The following is a 20,005-nucleotide window of genomic DNA, read 5'->3' on the forward strand; positions in this document are numbered from 1 at the left end:
AATGTATGTGCCAGTGTTTTCTGTTGAGTCAGCTGTGAGTATGTGTTTGTTGGTGCATGATCGGTTTGGGCATATGGGGAAGAATAAATTATGGGAATGCATGAGATAGAGATTATATGCGCCTGGGATAAATGAAGTTTGCACGGATGTAGCTGTTACATGTGAAGACTGTCAGAGGGGAAAGTATTAGAGTGTATGCGAGTCCGCCTGTGTTGCGATTGCAGATGGAGAAGTTGTTTGAATTGCTTGTGAATGATTGTGTTTTATTACCAAAGACTACAAGAGGACATATGGGAATGATTGTGATGGTGGATCACATGAGCAAATTTGCCTGTGGTCCCCATCAAAGATTAAAGGGGTGGAACTGTTGCATGAATGGTGGGGCAAGTGATGTTGCCAATGTGTGTGTGTGTGTGTGTGTGTGTGTGTAAGCCTGTGAAAATGTTGAGCGATAATGGACCTGAGTTTGTGGGATGGGAGTTTGAAGAAATGTTGAAAGAATAGGGTGTTGTGCATGTGTATTCTACTCCGTATATGCCCAGTGCAAATGGTCTGGCTGAAAGGACCGTTAGAACGATGACTGAGATTTGTGAATGATGAGTAAATGTGACAATGATTGGGATATGTATGTAGGACATGCAGTGTGGTTATACAACGCCACACTGCAGAAGGGTAAAGGTATGTCTCCTTGTAAATATGAGTTAAATTTTGAAAGGATTATTAGGCCGTGGTTGGGTTTGTCAGAGAGTGATCGGGATTTGTGGAAGAAAGCGAGTGAAAGGTTTGAAAGTTTTAAGATTGGGGATAAAGTATTGAAAGAGGTGGTTGAGATAGGAAGAATGAATGTGAATAAGGTGAGGAAGATTTTTGAAGGGCCTTTTGAGATTTTGGAAGTGGGGCCAAATGGATTGGGTTATGTTTTGGGGAAATTGTGAGTAGATGGGGGTATGAATGAGGTTAGGGCACACCGTAGCCAGCTCCATAGGTGGAGGGATGTAACACAGTATGTTCGAGAGAATGCAATGAGTGAATGGTTGAGGGGTAATAAGTATGAGCCAAGTGTCAGTGAATAAATGGGTCTGGGAGATCGACAGTTAGTGTTGGTAGAGTATGGAAGAAAGCGGAAGAGTGTAGACAAATGGAATGGAAGGAAGAAGCATGAACTGCATGATAAGGGTGTTAGTGTTGGAGTACAAACGGTTGATAAGGTGTGTAATACGAATGTCCTTGAGGAAATGAATGATACTTATAGTGTGGGTTTGAATTGACAGGGATAAGTGAGATTTCAGTGGGAAGGGAACTGAGTAGTAAGGAAGTGGTTGATAATATGGATGAAGCTTGGCAAGAGTTTGCCAGAGGTATGGATGAACTGAGTGGTTTGGTAGCAGAAATAAGGGAGATATTGGGACAAGAGCTAGAAGGTGTAGATGAGGTAGTGAATGAGATTTGGGATGATAATAGTGAGGGAGATAATGGGAATCCAAAAGAAAGTGGTCCGTAAGAAGTGAATGGCAATGTAACTGAGAGTGTATGAGGGTCCTCAAACAAGATCCAGGGGGCCTGCATCTAAGCATCCTTGGGTGTTGCGAAAAGCAATTCAGTGTGGGTGTTGTGAGTGTAAGGAAACATTGTCAAATGTAACGGGAGAGGTAATACGGAGGAGTGATATGGTAGTTACATTTGACAACGTCTTCAAGGGTTGAGAGAGGGAGAGGGAGAGAGAGTGAGTGAGAGTGTCGTTGGGTTGTTTGCAGTTGTTGGGAATAATTGAGTTTACATGTTTGTGTGTATTTAATGTGTTGTGTTCGTGTTTGGCATTGCTGTATGGTAGTGTGTAAGTGCGTATGTGTTTTTCTGAAGAGTGTGAGTGAGTATGCTATCGAGAGAGAGAGAAAGAGTGTAAGTGGTGGATGGATAGTTAGCGATGGTTTGCTTGTTGAGCAATCGTTTTGGGTTGTCTGCTGGTGAGGTTGCCAGGTCAGACAGAGACTCAGTCTGTGATGAGAAATCGTAGATGACAATTTGATTGATTTTGATGTATAGTTGTTGTGCATGTGTCTGTCTGGTTGTTGTTGAGCTAAAGAGTGTCTCTTGAATTTGATTTTGTGTTTAGGTGTTTTTGAGTTGTTTGTTGGAGACAGTGTTAGCGGTTGTTTGTGTTGGTTTGTCGAGTTGTCTTTGATGTTGTTGGTGTTGTTTGTGTAGTGAGTTGTGTTTCTGAGTTGTTGTATGATTTGTTGTGTTGTTTTTGAGTTGTTGGTATTTGTTTGCGTAGTGATTATGTTGTTTTTTTGGAAGTTCTTGTATGGTTTTGGTACTTGTTTGTCTTTTGTATTGAATTCAGCGGTTGTTGTGTCTCAACAACTATATCCAGCTGACTGCACTGCGTCTCGCCCTGAGTGTCTCGAGCCTAAGGTGAGTACATGTGTTTGTGTTTTGTGTGTTCTGTCTCGTTAAGCCAACTGTCCTGCGTAATTAGTAACATAAAGGGGAAAGTGTGGCTGGGGGAACTATTTGTCAGCCGTGTTCAATAAAGTAAATGTGGGGAGATCTTGTTGCTTTTATTTTTTGCTTGTGATCCCACCACAGGGTAACGTTGGTGATATGTAGTATAGCCAGCTGGCGTGAGTGTTGTTATTTTGAGGCATTGGTTGATATCTTCTATAATGTGCGTTATGGTGTTACTTGTATTTTTGGCGATTTCTGGCGATTTTTGGTTTTGTGAGTTTATGAGGTTAGATATCACAGGTGTGGTTTGGTATTCTTTCCTCTGGCGGTGTTAGTGTTGTTTTGGTGAATTCAGCCTTTTTATTTGGGTGGTTATATATTATGGTTGGAGTTTCAATTAACAATTGTGATTCATGTTGTTACTGGGAGTTTTTTTTTGCACGGTTAATGGTGATTCTGGATGATTAGTGGGGTTTTGTTGGTTTTGGAGGAAATGGGTTATTTGGCTGTGATGACAATATGACCTGAATGGGACTGTAGTTGTTTTGTTTTGTGGTACAAACTATGTTTGTTAATATTGAGAAAGAAACAGTCTTTATTAGAAGAAATTAGAAATCAGGTTAAAGTGCTAACAGCAACTTCACATGGGCGTATTTTAAGGGATGTGTTACCTTTGGGGTTTCAGAATCTACTTTGAAAAATGCAGTGTATGAATGAGGTTCAAACATAATATTCACTGGGGAACAGTTGTATAGGTATTATGGGGTTCTAAATGTATATTTGTCTGATAAGGGGTTAATTGTTGAAGTGCCTGTAAGCAATAAAAAGCCTTTTCATAGCTATATCAATAGACCTTTTCTCGTACTTTTAAGGGTTCAGTAGTTATATGGAATGGGATAGTGACTATATATATTCCAGGAGAGGAATTCCAATCTTCAGCAAATGACTATGAGGCAGGGTGTGTAGTTCATGACAGATACATGTGTGATAGTAAGATTTTTATTCTAGAGAACATAGACATGATGGGGTGTGAATTAGAATTTGCTCATGACGAAACACCAACACACTGTGCCTTCACCGAATTCCCAAGCCTGTATCACGTGACTGCGACAAAAACAGTTGCAGCGATCTACTGCGGCATATATTATTCTTACTTTTCAGTTTACATCACAGCTGCAATGGGCCCCAGCCTCGGGTCTATGGTTGCACCTCTATATTCCACTAGCCTTATATCCGAGGGCTCTTTTCAAGGTGTTTACTTTTCCTCTGAGGGCAGCAATCTGCACCTCATTTATACTTGGGCAACTTGGTATAGCCTGAAGATATTTTCTGAGGTTTTTTTTATAAGTCCTGTTGTCCCTACCACCACAGGTATTACTTCTAATTCCTTCAGTTCCCATGTGCTTTTCAGGTCATTCTTCAATGTAATATGAGATCCACTATGTGCAATGAGTCTTCTGATTCGTTACTCCTACAAGGATCACAAATCTTCGATGGCTAGTGCAGAGTCGTCTCAGAATGGTTCCTGGTGTTAAGCAGACGGATCTACAACACGGCGACAAAGGTTTTTATGAAGCACTTAATGGAAACCACCAGGTTATCAAAGTTCTGGGAACACAGGAGGTGGTTACGGTTCCTCCACCAGACGAAGATGAAGAGGACAAATTTTTCTTCTCCAAACTTTACATCCTTCAGGCGATTTCCATCATGCTGTGGGTAATAATTGTCACAGCGTGTCTAGCTACAAGTATTAAACTTCCGTACAAGTATTGCAGGAAACAGATTTATCTGACAGTAACAAAGCGTGTGGCAGAATAAACTTATGAGTAACTCTCTTGCTCATGCCGAGTCCAGTTCGTGACAGACAGAAAAAAAAGGTAATTCAGGACAATTATTATATATTATAAGGAACATTAAAACTATGTCAATCAGAGGGGATTGAATGCTCCGACATTGGTGTGTTTAAGAAATCTCCGAGTCCAGTAAACACTTGTCAGAACATTCCGAAATGTTGATGCACGCAAGCTGAGCCAGGACTATATCATGTGAGTAATAAGTCACAGAAAGAAGCTTCTAAAACATTTCGGTTCGTACATATATGCGTGTATCTAAAGGAATCATGAGGGCGCAATATAATGAGACACCCAGCCAGAGGTTCATTATTCTGGCAGTGTTGAGATTTTGTGAAACAGCTCCCCATGAAAAGGGGCATAGCTTGTGAGCAAAGGAGAGACATTTTAGTGTTTGAGCTATGGCCCATTTTTTATCATTCCCAATGAACATGTATTGAACATTTTCCATATGCAGTGTCTGAAGCTCATAATTCTGTAAAGTGACTGGGAGACAAGTTCTCCTCCTTTTTTATTTTGCTTTTGATATCCATTTTATGTACTCTTATCTTTTCTCGTATGCAGTTTTTTAGGATTTTCTAATAGAAGTGACCGGGTCACATGGTAAGGGACTTTTTTTTTCATAGATAACTATGACTTCGGTCATGACAGACTGGACATTTTATGGAGACTATTAACATGGGGAGAGATTTAACTTTCCATTTACTTATTTGCTAGAGGTAAGGACAATCATCCCCTTAACTTCATTTTTTGTCATGTTAAGTTTGGAAATAAAACTTATACTTTTGATAGATCATGAGTTTCGTTAGCCTGAGTTAATTGATACTATAGCTATCCATAAAGGAGACTGACGCACGATGTGGCCATTTTTCGAAAGTTAGGAGTTTTATAACGGAAGGAAAAGGAAAAAGAGGGGGGGCCAAGATATATATATATTATATTTATAGATTATGTATCTGATGATGAAACTGCTTGTTTTGCGCTCAGGGGACTTGTACTCAATTGAATTTTGTAAGAAGAGTTACCCGTCCAAAAGCTTTACAAACTGCTTGAGTTGTTCAATTTATGTGACTGATGTGTAAGTGAGTCATTAGGATGCTTTAAGAGGTATATTATCTTCAAAAGAAAGTCTTTCCGGCTTATGGTTATTAAGCGCAAGAGCCTGAATGATGGTGTAAGCAAGCGGTTGTTTGTGAGAAAAATAATCATAAGTGGTTATACTCCTAAAGAGAAATGACCAGATCTTAACCGAATTTAAAGATCATGCTTACATAAGTATTTAAAGCCTGGATCACACATTGGCGATTTCAGACCGTGACTGTTGCAAAGGCTGGGTTTGGCAATCAATCTCCTATAGTCGCTGTGCTTGGGCTCCGCAAAAACAAGAAATGTCAGCTGATATCGACTCCATGATCACTTCTGCAATGAACCATTACAACAGCATCGCGCAAGTTGAGATGAGATTACGTATTTACGTAGTTGTATGCGCAAGTCACCGATGATTTAGCCCAGTCACATTTAATGGGTTTTCACAGGACGGCGAGTTCTGTGAAGCCATGACAATTTTTAACGACTTATTTGCGATGTAGTTACGTAATTTTCCGACTTACGTAACGGGATTGTACTGAATCATGAATATGGATGCCACCATATATATAATATATATGTATATATATATATATATATATATATATATATATATATATATATGATATATAAGATATAATATATATATACATATAATATAATATACATATATGGTATATATATATAATATATATATATAATATATATATATATATATATATATATATATATATATATATATATATATATATATATATATATAGTCTAGTAAGGCAGATCGAAAGGACTCAGTGACAGTCTTCGTGATTATGCAAACTCCCCTGCAGGCTCCATTCATTGGCAGGAATTAGTGATATAAGAAAACGATAAAATTGCCTTTTCATACTTCAGAAAATCATGTTGAAAAACTAAATAAATTTCCTGAATAAAAGTTAAAATTCAAAAATATTTATATTTTAAGTTGTATCCAGTGTCATATTTATCCATAGGTACTGAAGTTCTCAAATTATATCAAGAATACTTAACATCCTTAGTGCAATATCTATTTTACTCAAAATAGAAAATGCTTTTTGATTCTTTATACTTCAGAACATGTTAATAAATTGAATTTGATAGCCATGAACTCAATTAAGAAAATCATTCTGAAAGCCTGTGTACTTTTCGACAATAAAAGTTAAACTTCATCTTTATTCATATTACCGAATATATTTTCGTTTAGGTTGTATTCAGTGTTATATTTAGTTATATGTGAAGTTCTCAAATGATAACAAGAATACAGAAAAGCTTGAATCCAAAGTATATTTTACTCAAAACGGAAAACCGAGGCATCTGTGGGTAATTAATTAAGCCCTTGAACTACATTCATAGGTTGCCGACGCAGTTGACACATTCTGACTCACTGCACAGCCCCATTGCACACGTACTGGGTTTGCCAAGTACATGGCATATGATGTAATGAATGCCGTATCGCCATTGCTAGTCACTTACAACTTGCGTAATCAAATGCCATAAGTCTAGATGTCATTACGAAATTGTTGCGTGTTGTGCCATAAAATGGCAACTTTTGACAGTAGTCGTGAAATGACGGTGACTGGCGCAACGTCGTCAAACTCGATAACTTGGTTACGATTTGTGCCGATTTATGGCGATTTGGTTATAATGAGAGCGTAGCGGAGTCGTAATGAGCAAATGTCCTGCCGTTACGAATTGCGCGGTTTTAAATCGCCAATATGTGACCCAGGCTTAACTTAGTAAAGTTATTAGGAAGATTAGGTATTCGAAACGTGCCTTAAGGGTGGCATCCGCATCCCACAACTTGTTCTGTATGTCTGTTAGCAGACCTTGCTGATTAAATGTACCGTTTATATCTCTGGTAGAGATATAAGAAAGATTTACTGTTTGTAAGAGCTGTATTGTTATTCTCTATTTATAGTCTATCATAAATATTAAAATTTAAGGGACTGATTGTCCTTGATAAACGAAAACCAATTTCTACAGGGGTAAAGTGATGTACTGATAGAAATCTTTCATCGAAATTAATGCCAATATCCTTCATAATTGGACTGGAAAAACGAACTGATTTTCATCTCATAATGATGTTAAGTTAACCACTTGAAGTTGAGGTTGTCTATGATCGAGTGTTTGTACTAAATGTGTAACTGTAACTGAGTCGTAGTTGCATAACTCAAATTGCACTGTTCGAAATGTGTACGTTAAAGAGGAAAGGAAATTAGCTCCCCCTATTTCCATTTGAAATGCCATATTACGCCCTTGTAAAAGGTACTATGCACTTGTCTTAGATTATAAATTACATATTGCCTAACACTTTATAGTGTTCTTTTCTATTACTACCTTGACATAACTGCCAATTACCGAGAAAAATTATGGTACTGTTACGTAAGTTGGACCATGTTGAGCTTGCATGTCGTGGTAATTATGCCACCAACCACAGGCTAAGAAGTGAGATGTTCTTCCATAAGTTTATGAAAATGTCAATTCTTGAGTTAAATTCCACCTATGTGTTGTGCATGTAAAGTCAGGCCGACTGTGCTGTGTAACATAAAGTTAGACATGAATACAGCATAACCTAGGATAAGGACTACATGTTGTTTGGTACAAGATTGCTGTACTAAATGCACTTTTTTGTATTACATGGAGCCAGAATAGGGAACCAGCATAAGAACCAGTGCTAGTTCTACCAATTATGGAAGGAATACAGCTAGGACTAGGTTGTTTTCACAATGTGTCCACCTGCTGTTAAGAACAAAGGAATATAAAAGAGACTGCAGGAGTCAGCCTTTCCGTCAGCCTTAATTAAAAAAAATGAAGATTTGTCTGTTTCCGATGTTAAGTACCACTTCCAGCTAAGAACAGGCTAGAATATTAGCCTAGGCCTATGGGGTAGACTTGTATTAGCCTATTCCAAGGTTTGAATTGTTATGTATAGGCTAGTTATTTCTCCTAAAATGAATGGTAGCCTCCGAATGTAAGGCAGGACAATTGACATATCAATACTGTATACAGTAGTACACAGAAGAAATATCTTTACAATGCTATGATTATTTCTTTGTAATGCAATACCAAAGTTAAGTATATCTTAGTTTAACCAAACCACTGAGCTGATTAACAGCTGGTCTCCTAGGGCTGGCCCGAAGGATTAGATATTTTTACATGGCTAGGAACCAATTGGTCACCTAGCAACGGAACCTACAGCTTATTGTGGGATCTGAACCACATTATATCGAGAAATGAATTTCTATCACCAGAAATAAATTCCTCTGATTCCGCATTGGCCGAGCCGAGAATCGAACCTCGGACCACTGGATTGGTAGTCGAGCGCGAAAACCACTCATCCAACGAGGAACTATTGTAATGCTAAATTTTATATAGGTGCAATGAGTGCCACGTCGACTGTATACTATATATGTATATATTATATAAATAATATATTATATATATATATATATATATATAATTATATATAAATAATATATATTATATATATATATTATATATTATAGATAATACATATATATATAAGTATTATATATATTATATAATATATAATATATATATTATATATATAATATTTTTTTATATAGATATATCATATAATATATATATAATAGAATATAATATAATATATTATATATATATATATATCATATATATATATATCTCGAGCGACAAATGTCCTTTAATATCTAATTCGCTCTACCCCGGAATTAATATATTTTTATATATGTTTAACCAAGGGGGAATTTTTTAAGCGATAATAGAATTGCCGGCCGACAGGCGCGAACCATCGACCTCTCAATTCCAGGACTGGCACTGAAGCCTTAGCCAACCCTGCCACCACAAGAGATGTAAGTTTGTGCCGCCTCCCATCTCACATACCTGCTGCGCTCAGGCATTTTTTTGTTTTGGAGACTCGGCATTCCAAAGCCCATCTCGTCCTCGTAGCGTGGTAGTGCTCTTGCCCGCACGTAGTCCTTATATAAGTCATTCCAGTCCTGGACTTGAGAGGTTGATGGTTCGCGCCTGTCGGGCAGGCAATTCTATTATCGCTTAATAAATTCCCCCTCGGTTAAACATGTATGAAAATATATTAATTCCGGGGTAGAGTGAATTAGATATTAAAGGACATTTGTAGCTCGATATATGTATATGAATAGTGTTAAAGTGATAGACATATATATATATATATATATATATATATATATATATATATATATATATATATATATATATATATATATATATATATATATATATATATATATATATATATATATATATACATATATATATAAATTATGTCCTTTAATAACCAATTGGCTCTACCTCGGAAGTGATATATTTTCATATATGTCAACCGAAGGGGAATTTTTTAGTTGATAATAATTTCGTCCTCTTCGATAACGTCAGTGAAGTCCTGATTTCTCCACTGTCGCTGAGTGCTGGTTCGAACCCACGAGAGGACAAAATTATTATCAACTAAAAAATTCCCCTTCGGTTAATATATATGTAAATATATTAATTTCGAGATATTAATGACATTTGTAGCTTTATACATGTATACTACCTCATTTTCTTTTTGTATTAAGTGTCAATATATTTTGTTCGAAATTTACGAAGAAATTACAATCAAACATTACCTGAAGCCATGATAATGTCTGTTCCTGCACTGAAGCTGAAGTGTTGACAAAACGCACACTTATAAATCTGTACATTTGATTAGCATCAAAACCAAGCGGGCTCATGTCAGCATCGAGTAATTTGCTGGAACAAATAATTAAGAAATTATTGGTCAATTATAACTTTGAAAAATAAAATATTATTATTACAGTTACAGTTCTTGGAGGCTGTAACATGAATATTGAAAAGTGTAATTATTGCAATAAAAGTTTTGCCTCTAACAAGACTTCTCTCAGGAAAATATACAAGGAAAAAGTTAACAATTCTAATACAACCTATAACATAAGTATTACTAAAATGAACATATATATAGCACAGACATCACAGTTAAGGATTTATAAGTTCCACAATAAATGAAATGTGAACGATAGTTTGCCGGAACTTATTTGAAAAGGTTTTAAACAATAGCACAAATATTAGCCGGAACACGAATATAATATCTATATTGGGGAAAAAATTACGTAACATTGGATAGGTTCCTGAAATAAACATTCGTCTCTGGTATTAAAGTTATCCCTATACACAATACAAAATACAACTTGATTTTAAGTTGGAATAAATTTCTTCGACAAATCAGCCCTCAACATCTGATGAGGAAGAAATTTAATTCATTCAAGGAAGCATGCAAGATCATTTCTTGAGATCCCTCCAAGTTAAGTAAGTTATCTTCTGGCAATTGTGCAATTACTATACAAAGCAATTCCCAGCTGACAGAATTATTTGTCCTCAGTTTGGCTCATAAAAGAGGACTGGCGTCAATAGTCTACTTGTATTATAGAACATGGCAAACGAACATTTCCATGTTAGCTGTAATAACATACTAACAGTAGCTAAAAGGTGTTAGTTAACCACAGAATTGGTTTCCATATGAGCTTCTCTAGCAAATGACAATAATAATGCTTTAGCATTCATTATTGTGAGGATAAATGTGAAATACTCTTCAAAAACAATAACATAAACATAAGTGAATGTTGCGGAAGGGGACATTGATCTCTATACCCGTGGTGGCTAGGAACAAATACTTCATTGCTTCGACATGGTCATGACAAATCACACTGAAAACTGACATTTTAGTTGGAGGTCAAAGAAGATATGGAGACTGTTTTTGTGGACTTGCTCCTGAGTTTATGGTCTATAGTTCTGCAATGACATTCATGACAGTCATTATTCTTTTTATATCCTTCCCGGGCCAAGACAGGGAGGGCTAGAGTCACGAAGGCCATGAGTTAGTCAAATAAACTGCCACATCAAATAATGATTGAAGCCCATCATCATAAAAAACAGTGACCCTGATTAGGTATCAAGCTGAGAAAATAAGCTCCATTGTCTTGGTGAATAATGCAAACCCGAGGGAAAGCCTTTCTGGGATATCTTCCACGTAATCTCTACTTACATTTCTGCAGAAGCTCTCAATAGCTGAAGAATTTTGTATTGTGAGGGTAACCGTCACTTCCAAAACTGAGCACAAGCTTGGTATTTTTGTCTTTCACATACGAAAATGTTATGAGAAGGATAAATTTTCTAATAAAGAAATCTGAAGTAGTCTCTAGTGGACATGCCAGGCATTATTTGTAAAATTTGTAAAACATTTATAATCATGTAATGCCTTACAGCATTTAAAATCTACATTAATCAAAATAGCCAAATTCAGTCAAATAAATGCCCAATTCTCAGTGAACATGGGGGTGAAGGCCACTTTTTCTCTGAATGCACTACAAGGAAAGTAGTGGAAAACATTAAATGCTAAATATGTGCAGTATGAGACTCACTGAGGCATCAACATTAGATTTAACCTTACGAAATAAAAATGACTTAAACCTAAACTGAAATACACCAATATTGTAAGAAAACTTACAAATCATCATAAAATAGTTTCTTAACAAAAATCCAAACCAATGAAAAAATTATGTAGCCTGCAATATGCTAACCAAGGCCATGTAGTGTATTGGGTGTCAAGGCTAAAATACTAACCTCAACGTGATTTTCATTTCGGCGAGTTCTTCCTCCGGTATTTCATTGTGAATTGCTTCCATCCAATGGGGCATAACGCGATCCCATACCTGCACAGTCACCAATTCATACGGCACTAGACAAAACAAGCGGTTAAAGCCTTCCTTTATGTGGTCAGTTCGAGTTGCCAACGTGTCCCTGAAATATTTTTCCCAAATTTAGTGATGTAAAGTTACAAACATAGGTAAAGAAAAAATAACAATGATGGCAATGCTATAATCCCCTCCTCAGAGTGAAAGCCTGGGGGCTAAAACATCGCTTAATTTTCTCCTGTTATGAAGCCTGTTTACATAAGAGCCTACAAATACACGAAACTATAAGAATCTAAATTGATGAAAAATTCTAGAAATAGAGCAAACTTGCAAAATTCAACCTTTCCTTATACTGACTCATTCCTGATGGCTTTGTGTGTATAAATTTCACAGTACAATATAATTTGATTTTCAACTTACGTATAATAAGCTAGCAAACAAATTTGGTTTCCATATTATTCTTTCGGTCACAATCAGGCCTAAGGCCCAAGTTATGAAATATAACCTTCCCTTTAAAAAGGAACAGAAGCTTCAATAGATTTCAATTATTTCTTCTGCTACGTACTACCAGACATTTAATATGGTTTAATATTGGTACAGCACTGTTAGTTCTAGTTACTATTTTCTACTCGTATATATTCATTCCCCAAATAAAGTGTGTCACTAGAGAATTATCATTATTAAAAGTAGTTTAATCATACTATCGAGGACCCAAAGAAAAAACCCACAGCTATTACTGTACGTTCCTCATGGATGCTGTGGATAAAGCTTCATCTGCATTAGCTTCTTCACACACCTACACAGAGCCCCTCTAAAAACACTGCCATTCATCCCTAACTTGCTTGCATTCTCAAGCTTCTTGGATAATCAGGCCCTTCCTTTCCAATACTTTTTTCAAGAAACCTACCCAACCTTTTTCAGGTCTTGCTCTCCTCCTTCCGCTAACACTTCTGAATTAGACATTCATTACTCCAACCAGTTTTTCATTCATTCAACTTGACCAAAAGATCTCAAATTACTCTGATCTGCTCTTTCACCTACACTATCCTTTTGTTACTTTTACACCTCTTACCTTAAAAATTCTTCTTATGTTTGCACATTTCTTTACGTTTAACGCTTGCTGTACTTCTCCGCGTATTTCTCCGCTATAAAGATGCTTATCCATAAAAAAAATCGGAAATTGACTGTGCACCCTAAAGACCAAACGATTTTACATCGACCTATCCTAACCTGGAAGATACGTTACCTTTGCTGGACGGTATTCCTGTATGTGACCTCGGAATGAAGCGCAAATTATAATTCATTAAAATACTTAATAAAAAAAATAACATAAAATCATAAAATAAGAAAGTGACAAAGTTATTTTCATTCCAACAGACAAGTCAAACGATTAAGACCAACTGAAAAGTTGTACATAAATATTACTGGTATTTTCACTCCCCTCAAACGACTCTCTCAGGGAACATTATTACCTGACGAAGTAAAACTGGTATATGCTGAAAGGTTTATCAGCAAATCTCACTTTAGCAGGACTACAGAAATCAATTATGTTCATGCAATGCTTTCATAGTAACAATGTGCAAAATATTTTTAGGGTTTGGAAGATTGAAATGGTTTTTTTTATTAGAATATCTGTATTCAGTGGACTTTAACCCTTATTCTATTTTCATTTTATTCCATTTGTGACGTCATGTCTGTGTGGTGTTGTTTAAAAATTTAATTGTGCAATAAAATCTTACTTCATATTTCTAATCTCTCTTATTGTGGGGCTTAGTTTTCATTTTGCATCAGCCTACATCTAATACTATCAAAATCTTAAAAGACTGAACCAGCTCTATTAGTAGTAGGTAGTCAATAAGTTTGGCCTTTGATCTTTTTATGTTGCCTTAGGTTGCGCTTGTACAAGTACATTTTCTTGCTGGTGCCATATGTTTTGATAAATTCTTTCCTATTTTCAGTGCTGCCTTTGGACAGAACTGTTAATAGGAAGATGTTGGCCCCTAGTTCCTCATTCCTGTCCATTTTGCAAACACTGAGACACTGCTAACCAAGAATATGGCTGGCCAGTTTACACCGTATTTGTTACTTTGTAATCTGTTGAAGTTGCTCAAGTTCGCGGGGACGTCATCATCAGAAAACTTTATTCAATATTACAATACATGGATTTGAAAACCATACAAAAATTATTTTCAAAATAAATTATCTGAAAAAATGACAGTCAATATGCTGTATCAGCCAAAGCCATGACACTTCAATGCATTTAGACAGCCACGTGCAATCAGCCAACCAAAACAAAGTGGTGCAACCTTAATTCTTTCTTTTTCAAAACTTTGCCGCCAAAACGGTGGTGTGTCTTCGAGGTTGGGGCCTTTTCAGTGCTTGTTCAAAGCATATATTCCTTTATTTAGGCTTATACTAGGAGAACTGTTGATACATTATATAACCTTGACAGCATTAAACGTTAATAATGAACTTACTTACCAGTGACCCCCAACACGAGCATACTCCACTGGATGTGGAAGCAGACATGAAACAAATACATCAAAATGCGTCTTGCAAACTTCTTGAAGCCAATTGTGAATATTTTCTGACTTCAGTCTCTCAATAGCTGTTCCATGTTGATCTTAAAAGAGAAATGAGGTGCATAATAAAATACATGTACATAATTGTATTCTACTCTAATGCCAGTATGTTACATGATAATGAATTCTATCATAATTGCATAAGTGACAAAAGTCAAAAACTAAATAATTACAAGAAAATTTGTAAAAATCACATACTATGAACGTGCTTAATAGTGTTAAATTTCACATAACAAACAATGAATCATCATATTTTTCTTGTATGGTGCTTTTTGCAAAACAAATATGAATAGCTATTCACAATTGTTCTTTCGTCAAACCCACTTCTGTGGTCTTACCTGACCACTACTACTTTCAGTATATAAAACGGTCCTTCCCATATTTCAAGTGAGGCCCTTCTGGTTCTGCTCACTTTCTGTCTTCTGTTTCCTTTTCAATGTAATGCTTGAATTCTCTCTTATTTTCCAACGTCCTGTTTTAAAATTATTATATCCTTGCCAATGGTGTTTAATATTCTTCTAAGACGTTTTAAAGCTTATTCTTACCTTAACTCTACTCTGTTATTGGTTAATAACAATAACCTGACTAAAACGTGAGTGGGGTGGCCATATTTTATTTAAACAAAAGCTTATAGGGCACATCTCGTTCAAAGTTCATGATCAAATTTCAATCAGACTTAACTAAAGACGTTAAACCTGGCAAATATTACCTTCAAAATATTGAGACAGTTATTCTGTATAGTAGGTATTCCTGTTCTAAGGAAATTGGCTTTTTTGTGTGAAAGATACTACCTTCCTTAAAAGACAATTTCCATAAACTTATCTGATAGGCTCTTCCTGGATGGTTACTACTTTCAGAACAGTAATATCAACAAACAATGGTGATCTCAATAATTTTTAGACTTGGAAATGCTTCAGCACAATATTATGTCTCTATCTCCTTTTTCTCAGTGCTGCTTCAAGTCTTGTACTCAAGAAATACTTGTACTTAAGAAAAACCAGGAAAATAGATATCTCAGAGAGAGTAGTGTATCAAGTTTCAGTTTCCACACATACACTGTACAAACAATGTGAACACAATACTCCAGTTATTCTATTCATATTGCTTGTGTAACCATTCCCATTGCAGTCTTACGTATCACATGCCGATCACTTTTTGGGGGAAACCTTAATCATATTAGCATAGTTTGTACATTTAGAAGGAGGAAATTATGACATAATTTGTATACTAACCATCTGGAAGATACTGTGTAGCATTAAACCAGTGACACATTGCTGCAAGAAGACGTCCAAGCATTTCCACTGGTGTGTCTTGGGTAGGTGCACATAGGCCTACAATTAACCAAATGCCATACCGGCTAAGTGAACGAGACTCCTCAGGGGTAAGGCCCTCAGGCTGAAAACGATATGAAAAAATGTGCATTTAATCAGTTCTGTTAATCTGTCATATAACGAACCAGTGTATAGTACCAATTCTGTTATTACTGAAAAATAAAACGTGAACATTTTACAAATGAAAAATAATCTCGGTAGATAATAAATTTTCACTCAAGGACAGTAACAACCTCCATCAATCACACGTACACATCTTCAATTGGCTGCTGATGTAGTTTAAGGCCAAGATAATTGGGAGGCAACTTGAAGAATCAATGAAGTGGGTGAGAAAGGAGGCCAAGAAATGACGAAACTTGTGACTTGCAGGTAATGAAGTTGATTTAGATCTGAGGTTCCAGTTGATGCTTATGCTCAAAATGTTATAAGAAAAAGAGCTCAAGGCCAACTGAAGAGTGAATGCAAACTACAAAGGAAACAGGGAAGTAAAGAAAGATTTATTTCATAGAGTAATTTAACATCTTGAACATCTCAAACTTCCATTCCAAAGATTTGTTCTTAAATGAAAACTGGGTAACATCTTTTTAATTAGTCTTTCCAGGACCCTGCACATCTGAAATGCCCATTTAATTACTTCCCTCAGTATTCTTGTACGATGACTATGCCTTCCTCCTCAAGATCTACAAATACCTGGTGCAATGTCTTCTTCGCTGCATGGTACTTTCCTGTTGTTGCCTCATTATAAAGACTAGTTCCGTTGCTGTCCTCTCTGGCATGAAGCCATACTGATCATTACTGATTTTAACAATTTTTCTTTCTTTCCCCCTCCATTTTCTCTAATCTTATTGCACAATAATTCCTCCATTGCAGTGCATCCTTTGCCTATTATTTTAGTTATTATCCCACTACTTTGTTCCTTTCTCTTCCTTCGTCAAATTTTCGAATATTTTACTCAGCTCATGGGTGATAGGTTTTCCTCCTGCTTTCATAAATTTTCATTTTTTGTTATATTTCAGACAATAATTAATGACAAAACTGGGTATGGACAATATACCCATACAGTCAGCAACCAATAAAAGTGTTACTCCAAAGATGAATACAATGCTAAAGAACTTATTCCCATGACGTTACAATTATAATGGAAAAGAAAAGTAGTCATACGAAACCAATAATATAGATAATAAAGCAAAATAAACTGAAAGCATTCACATTCAAAACATAACCCTACAAAATACAATATAGTAACCAACATTAACTTCGGAGGTTATGTATTTTGGGCTTAAAACTTGCAATAATGTACTGAAATCATGATTTAGAAAATAAAATAAAAATACATACCTGATCATCATCCAAGAGACCTGCTCTGTTGAGGCGGTCATGATCCTTGCTCTTCGTCTTATCTCCAAATGGCTGAGCCTCATTCAATAAACTGTAAGCCATAAAACATTCTCAGTATCAAATCTTACACTGTCTACGCAATGTATCGAGGAAATGGTTATGTGTCATGGCTTACATCACTAAAATAAGAATATAAAAACTTATGTTTCATAGACAACTTTTTATTATCAGCCTATGCTGTGAGACAAGTTCTAACTCCCAGTTAGAAACAAGTGTAGTAAGGTGGTGCCTCCAACTTGCTTGCTGTATCTCGTCACTTATCAATTGTATGGCTATGAATCAAGAGAGGGGCTTAAGCAAAATAATAGTTTACTATACCATTAACACTACATGGGCTTCTCTCTAAGACAAATAAATAAGGAATACAAAATAGGATTCAAATACTTTATTGTGATATTCAAAGTGACTTTTAAATAAGGATGGCAAAAGATGCCATAATTTACAACAGACCGAACGCACTTTCTCAGGTACTAAGGGAAAACCCTATAGGTTACACAAAAGAAGTTAAAAAATATCAAAACTAAAGTGAAAAATGTAGATGGGCTTAATTACATCACAAGGTTATTGAGATCTTTGGTACATCCCCATATTTTCATTACTACTTAACTTATATTTAATTTTCCTAAGCAACAATACCCTTTAACCCCAAACTTGAAAAACATAACTATAACCTTTCCTAATTAATTCACCTCTAAGGAACGCCTTTGTGTTCGGCAAAATTTCATCTTCATCTTGTTTCTGCTCTATCAAACTAATATCCCATTCTATAGAACCACTAGCAACCACACAAACTTTAACCCTCTTCTACAAAGAGCATCTGCTACCACATTATGTCTACCCTCTACGTATTTAAGCTTTACATCAAAATCTCTAATTGTCAAAAACCACCGAGCTCACTTAGGCGACAGATGTGGCTTATTAAAAATATCTAATAATGGTTTGTGGTCTAAAAGAACATCTACCTTATTCCCCACTAACAACACCTTAAAATGAACCAAGATAGACACCGCAGCAAATGCTTTCTTATCCACGGTAGCCATTAATCTCTCATTGCTACCCTTTGTCTTGAATTTCCTGTTGAAGTATCCTATTGGATGGAATTTACCCTCAAATTTCTGCACAAGGCTAGAACCTATTCTATCGGGACTGGGCATGTCACTAGTGTGAAAAGTACACTGAAATCCGGAAATTTCAGGGCCAGGGGATTCATTACTGCATCCTTAACTTTCTGAAAAGATACCTGTTGCGAACTCCCCCCAAGACAATTGTCTATCCTCCCTTAAAACATCTGTAAAGGGAGCTAACAAAATAGAAAAACCCTTCACTAAACGATGAAAGAAGCCAGCCATTCCCGAAAAGGAACGGACTTGCTTCTTCGTCTAAGGGACAGGAAAATCCACAATTGCTTTTGCAGTAACATATAATATATATGATAACTATATAGTAAGAAGATGAAAGGAGTTGGAGTGACAGGGTTGCATCGGTGCATTATTACGAGTAAACCGCTGAGGTTGTCATGTCAGCAAGCGTGAAAGACTAAACAAACAAGCTGGGCGAGGTCATGTGATGTGTTGTCAGTTAACAGATATTGAACACTAATATCTATCTTTATCTAAAACAAGTTAATCCTTCTTACGAGTCAGATGTGACTTTAGTAATTTTCAAAACGTAATCTGATATTGTTCTTTAATAAATTTTGAATCCAATTCATGTACTTTGTTAGTGAGTTAGTTTGTGCGTTAGTGTGCAAGAGCATAAGGCGTGTTTGCTGCCCTAAGTCAGATACATAGCACAGGTCATTGAGTGTACATCACTCAATCGCTTTGTAAAGAAAATCCCTGAAAATATATAAAAAAATCGGAGATGTATTTTATTTAAATCATCTCTCTTAACAAACCGGTGATTACTTAAAAGCATCACTAGATAATTGGTGGCAGTAACCCACATAACTCCAAAGAGAAACAATCATTCCGAGTATGACCTATTCCACATGCCATAATACATCTCTTTATCACTGAGATGTGTATATCTCAAAAGATATACGCGAGTTGGGATTAGTAAGATTCACCCTTATGACAACAATTTCCCATCAATGAGTTCGCTGTTATCAATACACACAAGCAGATCTTTACACAAAGTCTGCTCAAACAGATGAGTACAATTCACATAAACGCCAACAATTCCTGTAAACATTACTACTGCTAAAGCTAAGATGAATCCCTGATGATCGATGGTGGTGTCATCATATCTAAGCCCAAGACGTACAACACAGCAAGGAGACGAATCAAATATCCGGTTTAGCAAGAAGCGGCTCAAGTATGGACACACTTAATTGTTCTAGCAGGTTCTTCATGATTTAAAGACCATGTGATAACTCCCCCCCCCCCCCCCCATCCCCCCCCCCCCCCCATTGCTCATGTTGTGAGCGGCACGTGCACATCTCGCCAGGTCTACTTGCGCACGTCTGTGCTCGCCACCTTGACTTGAGTGGTTCAACATTATCAACATCCACAGTTTATCAACCCAAGAAATGCGCTGATGGTTTTTTGACACATCCCAAATTTTTATAA

At 36.3% G+C, this 20,005-nt stretch overlaps 1 protein-coding gene across 9 annotated transcripts in view; it reads right to left on the reverse strand.

Annotated features, from left to right (window-relative positions):
• Nucleotides 1-20,005, reverse strand: part of LOC135222787 (protein unc-79 homolog) — an 841,880-nt gene that overhangs the window by 406,949 nt on the left and 414,926 nt on the right. For all 9 annotated transcript variants that reach the window (XR_010316338.1, XM_064261060.1, XM_064261059.1 and 6 more), the window contains 5 exons: nucleotides 17,376-17,466; nucleotides 15,939-16,101; nucleotides 14,606-14,747; nucleotides 12,054-12,230; nucleotides 10,043-10,166 (listed from right to left, as the gene is read on the reverse strand). Coding sequence is in view for 8 of the 9 variants with exons in the window: in XM_064261060.1 (XP_064117130.1) it covers nucleotides 10,043-10,166; nucleotides 12,054-12,230; nucleotides 14,606-14,747; nucleotides 15,939-16,101; nucleotides 17,376-17,466 (697 nt within the window). In the remaining variant the exon portion in view is untranslated. The remainder of the gene's footprint in view (nucleotides 1-10,042; nucleotides 10,167-12,053; nucleotides 12,231-14,605; nucleotides 14,748-15,938; nucleotides 16,102-17,375; nucleotides 17,467-20,005) is intronic.

The sequence above is a fragment of the Macrobrachium nipponense genome, chromosome 8, assembly GCF_015104395.2.
Source record: "Macrobrachium nipponense isolate FS-2020 chromosome 8, ASM1510439v2, whole genome shotgun sequence".
Classification (NCBI taxonomy): Eukaryota; Metazoa; Arthropoda; class Malacostraca; order Decapoda; family Palaemonidae; genus Macrobrachium; species Macrobrachium nipponense.